This window comes from Grammomys surdaster, unplaced genomic scaffold (genome assembly GCF_004785775.1).
Source record: "Grammomys surdaster isolate TR1022 unplaced genomic scaffold, NIH_TR_1.0 126086, whole genome shotgun sequence".
Lineage (NCBI taxonomy): Eukaryota > Metazoa > Chordata > Mammalia > Rodentia > Muridae > Grammomys > Grammomys surdaster.
This window is the reverse complement of record NW_021620894.1, coordinates 2,821,383-2,827,066: the sequence shown is the minus strand read 5'-3', so window position 1 is coordinate 2,827,066 and position 5,684 is coordinate 2,821,383. Positions and strand designations below refer to the sequence as shown.

Genomic DNA, 5,684 nt, shown 5'->3' with positions numbered 1-5,684 from the left:
GCAGTTAGCACCTGCCAGTTGCTTAGGATTGGATAGGTCCTAGGCATCTTCTAGAAGCCTAGGGTAATGGAATCTGCTAAGAACCATTAAACACATGAGAAGCTCAGATCTAAAATTGGAAAAAATTAAACCTCATCACTGCTGTAATAGGACAGAACGAAATTCTGACCCTCTGGTGAGATCATTCAATCAGTTTTCGGCTTTGAGTTTTAAGACAAATGAGTTATACCATAGCATGTCTCAACCATAAAATGTTGAGAACAACACATTTGTATGTTTTATGTAGCTGTGGGAATTCACAGTACTCCGAAATCAAACTAAAACAGAGACATCTTCTTGTAACTATTTTTCCTGATATTCATTTGTGTATGCCACTGCTTGGATTTCTAGGTCTGTGTGTGAGAGAGGTGTACTTAATCATTTCACTACCGTTGTTAAAGATATAGGATGTAACATAAAGTCTGGTATTATGAAACATGGTTAATTATTTGTTAACGTCTGAGTGATCCTTCTATCTCTTAGGGAGAATGATCCAGGGCGGAAGACATGTCAAATGTGACCCTACTGACCACGTTCTTCCTCTCAGGTATTCCCCACGCAGCAGTCCTGGACACAATGCTCTTTGGACTCTTCCTTGTGATTTATATTCTTACTGTGTTGGGAAACCTTCTCATCCTGGTGGTGATCAGGGTAGATTCCCACCTCCACACACCTATGTACTACTTCCTCACCAACCTCTCCTTTATTGACATGTGGTTCGCCACAGTTACAGTGCCCAAAATGCTGATGACTTTGTTGTCACCAGAAGGCGGGGCTATCTCGTTCCACAGCTGTGTGGTACAGCTCTATTGTTTCCACTTCCTGGGCAGCACCGAGTGTTTCCTCTACACAGTCATGTCCTATGATCGCTACCTGGCCATCAGTTACCCACTCAGGTACAGCAGCATGATGAGCGGGAGAGTGTGTGCCCTCCTGGCAGCAGGAACCTGGCTCACTGGTTCCCTGCACTCTGCTATCCAGACTACACTGACCTTCCGTTTGCCCTACTGTGGACCCAACCAGATCCAGCATTATTTCTGTGATGCACCTCCCATCCTCAAGCTGGCCTGCGCAGACACCTCAGCCAATGAGATGGTCATCTTTGTGAACATTGGGGTAGTGGCTTCAGGCTGCTTTCTTTTGATTTCACTATCCTATGTGTTCATTGTCTGCTCTATCCTGAGGATTCGTACTTCAGAGGGCCGACACAGAGCTTTCCAGACCTGTGCCTCACACTGCATTGTGGTCCTCTGTTTCTTTGTGCCCTGTGTTTTTATCTACCTGAGACCAGGTTCCAGGGATGCTGTGGACGGAGTTGTGGCCGTTTTCTACACTGTGCTGACACCCCTACTGAATCCCATTGTGTACACCCTGAGGAACAAGGAGGTGAAGAAGGCACTGATTAAACTCAAAGACAAAGTAATACATTCTCAGAGCCTGTAACCACTGGTAAATGGATGCTTCAGTTTTCCAATACCAGCAATATAACTTAATTATGATCCACCATTCCATCCAGCTTCTCAGGAATATTCAGTTCTCATATCTTCTAAGGATTTTCTAAATTCAATTAGATCTCTGACATGTGACAAATGTTCCCATCCTTTGGTATTTTATTTCTTTGCAAATAATTTGGTTTTCTCTTAAAAAATAACACCAACAAAACACTGTGATGTTGTCTGTGTTGCTTTATGAGGCTGAAATTCCCTTTCAGCTGACCTGCTGGAATGTTCCTTTTGGTTTTATTTCTATTCTGCCAGTACTTATGAGAACACAGTCACGGTCTCATTGTTACTAGCAGATTTCATGTTATTCTTTTGTTTAGTTCTTAAAATACATTTTTTTACTCTTTCTGGGGTTCAGTGTTTGTTTGTGTGCATAGATGTGAAAACATATCCAAAACAAGCTTTATAATATGTAATATATAGTTTTCTAAGAATAATTCCACATCTAAATTCACTTGCATATGAATATATGTATGTAACTTTTTTAATAAAAAATTAACTTCTAGAAATATTCCATTTCTAGTGGGCAGAGACGTCAACTATTCAAATGCATAACAATTCAGTGAAATTATACTCTTGTATACTCACACAATGGAGTATTATAAAGCAATGGTCATGATGATGTACAACCCTTTATAACGTGCATTTTAGAGTTATAATTTTTTGCTATATTTGATATGACTCAACACCTAAGGATCAAAACATGTTAAATATACATATATATTGAATCATAACAAATATCATCAAAAATAAAATCCTAGTCACCTACCCTCATTACAACATGGTAGATACTTTTCTATCACCAGGAGAGACACTTTCTTATTGGCTAGACAAAGTGTGCAATTACAAGACAATCAGAGAAGTAAATGATCTCCAGTGATTGATCAGAGAATATGATTATCCAGGAAGAATTATAATGGAGTTGGAGATTTAATATTTTAAGGATGTTAATTCTCAGTCTGGAATACATCCACTTAGGATAGAGCAACAGGTTGGGGAAGACTGGGATAAATCAGTCTCTTCTGGAGATGGCAGGATGGTTGCACTCATAAACTCATCATAAACTCATAACAGCTGTGATTATACACAAGAGGTACACAAAATCTACCTACTCAACCTTCATACAAGCAGGGAGCAGCGGAATAAAATCTGAGATGCTTTGAAAATTAATGCCTCCTAGAGGAAGGGAAGTCAGTTCTCTCCAGAGGTTTTCTGCCTCATCAGTTGACTATGCTAAGTAGTCGGATGTGGGACAGTGCTAATTAGACTCAGTGGATCATTAATAAAACTGAATTTAAGACATTACAAAGATTAGAGAGGGATGAATGTGTCAGGTACCCAGGTTTTAGATAGGGAGAAAAAGGGTGAACATGATCTTTTTATATTTATATGAATGTCTGAAAGAATGTATCAAATATTGTATCTAAGATGTTTGATTTTAAATATTAGTATTAACTGAGCACTTCACCGTGTTATTAAGGCTCTTGTGAAATCCCTATTTTATCAGTGTAGAAAGGGTAGGCGATAATGCTACTGCAGTTCTCCTTTTAAGCTAGAGATTTGTCTAATTCTTAATCATCAAAATGTTTGAATACTTAATAGGACAAAAGGGGTTTTGTTAATCTGTTAAGTTTCAAAAATTAGGATATTGCCCTGGATCAATCATAAAGGTCCTCTTATAGTAACCATAGTGGCCCAATGTCATCAGAAGCCATCAAAGAAAAGTTCAAAGTCATAAGCAAGAGATGTAATAGTAAGACAGTGGCTGGAGAGATAAGCTCAGAAAAATGAAAGGGTCTGAAATAAAGGAGTACAGATCAATGTTAAAATCTAGAAAAGGCAAGTAAAGAAATGGTTTTTCTAGAGTCTCCAGAAGAAATGATTTTTATTCACATTTTGAAGAATGCCCGGTTGATTTATGTTTCTGTTCCCCAGACTATAAAGACAGTGAATCTGCATTTCCTTAATAAAGGAAGCCAAGGTGTCTGTGTGTCTGTACAGGGCAGCATGAGGATGGGCAGCATGAGGATGGGCAGCATGTCACAGGAACAACTGCCTGGGTTCACAGTAGGACCAACAGACAGTCAGTGCTGTCTGGACAGAAGAGTTCAGGGACCCTCTGGGGCAAGTGCCAGCAGCCAGCAGGGCACATGGTCTCCCACTTGTCATACTGCTACACCTGAGCAGGCAATGATGAACAAGGAGTGCTCATAGGACACAGCCATAGGACACAGGAAATACTCAGTTGATTCTCTATTGCAGAGAACCAGAACTTTGTCTTGCACATACTACATTTATGTTTTCTCTTTCAGCAGAGTGGAGACTGGTGTGCTTTCCATAACCCTCTGCTGTTACAAACTCCAAATCTTGGAAATACAGAAAATTACAGCCACCCTTGTGTAGAGATGTCCCTAATTACAAAGATGGGCCAATGGTACTTTTATTTAGAAAGCAGACATGTAAAAATATAATCATGAGATTTCAACATGTCTCTTTTAAAAATTAGAAAAATAGATTCCCAGCCCTAGCTTAAATCACACAGATCGTGCACTGGCATAGTCTGCCAAGTTTCTTAATACCTCCATATACTGGGTCACAAAACAAATATTAACATATGTGAGTGAATGAAACAACTCCATATACCCTATCTGTCCACAATAGAATAAAAGTTAGAATCAATAATAAAAATCTCTAATAATTACACAAACCTTTGGAGACTGAATATCACATTACTAAATGATGAATGGGTAATAAGATACCAACAATAAATAAATAAAAACATGGAAATAAATGAAAACAAAAGCACACCACCACAACAACCCTGGGGTATCTTATAAGAGCCCTAGGAGGGAAATTCATAATTGCAGATGCTTACATTATAGAAAAATCTGAATAGATCTAGGTGGAGTTGAAGGAGAGGAAATATGTATAGTCAGAAAGAAGCCATTAAAAACAGAAAATAGAGGTATTTTTTAATAGAGAAAATGTCTTTGAGCATGAATAAATTATACAGCTCAGGAATTTATAAAAATGAAAGCAAACCAAACCTAAATCTAGCAGGTAGGAAGATAAAATGGAAGAGTAGAATTTAATTAAAGCAGACAAAACCACACACACAAAAATCAACAAATCTAAAAGCTGGTTCAATGAAAAGATAACAAGACTGATAGACCCTTGGCCCAGCTAATCCAAAGAGAGAAAAATATGATTCAAATGAGCAGAATCAGAAATCAACAGGGAAACATTCTGACAGACACCAAAGAAATTCAAAATATTGTGAGTACTTTGTAAACCTATACTTCATTAAGTTAAAAAAGAAACTTAAAAAAAAAGGATGAATTTTTAGAAACATTCAAACATGGAAGCAAGAAGCCACCAGCAATCTAAACAGACCCATAACAAACAAGGAGCTCAAAATGGCAATAAAATGTACTGGACTAAGAAATGCCCAGGTCTGGATGAACTCTCAGCAGTGTTCTACCAGACTTCAAAGAGCTCTATGACCAACACTTCTTAAATTATTAAAAAGAAAATCAAAAGGACTCTTTCTGCAAAACCAGTGTTGCTCTAATACCCAAACCAGATAAAAACATATTAAAAAGAAAAGAAGAATCTACAGGCCAATATTCTTTTTGAATACAGATTTCAAAAATTCTCAATAAAATACTTTCAAACTGAATTTAGGTATATATATATATAATTTCAATTTCAATAAATGCAGAAGAAGCCTTTGACAAAATTCCACATGTTTTATGATAAAATTCCTAAAGAGAGCCAAAACATAGCTCAATATAATATAGGACATTCACGGCAAGGCCACATTGACATCAATAACATATTATTGATAACTATTGACACCAATAGACATACTAATGTGGAAGGGGAAATGAACAGAAAGTCTCCACCCTACATAAAGAACTGTAGGAAACTAAGGAATGCTGAGAGCAAGAGAAGTTCTCCTTTTCAGGGAAGAGGACACCAACTGGTTATCCAATACCGAATGGCTAGATCTGAAGACACACACATACACATACACACACAAAACATATGGACTGAGAAAGTTTTATATATATATATATATATATATATATGTATATGTATGTGTATGTGTATGTGTATGTGTATGTGTATGTGTATGTGTAT

General features: G+C 37.4%; 1 protein-coding gene across 1 annotated transcript; it reads left to right on the top strand.

Annotated features, from left to right (window-relative positions):
* The first annotated feature begins 527 nt into the window (after window positions 1–527).
* LOC114611244 (olfactory receptor 10G9) lies at window positions 528–1,560 on the top strand. The gene has a single exon (XM_028755889.1). The coding sequence runs from the start codon at window positions 547–549 to the stop codon at window positions 1,480–1,482; it is 936 nt and encodes a 311-aa protein (XP_028611722.1). The 5' UTR covers window positions 528–546; the 3' UTR covers window positions 1,483–1,560.
* The last annotated feature ends 4,124 nt before the right edge of the window (window positions 1,561–5,684 follow it).

Excerpts from the sequence above, each read along its gene's own strand:
- LOC114611244 (XM_028755889.1), top strand. The coding sequence starts at position 547 with ATGTCAAATGTGACCCTACTGACCACGTTCTTCCTCTCAGGTATTCCC.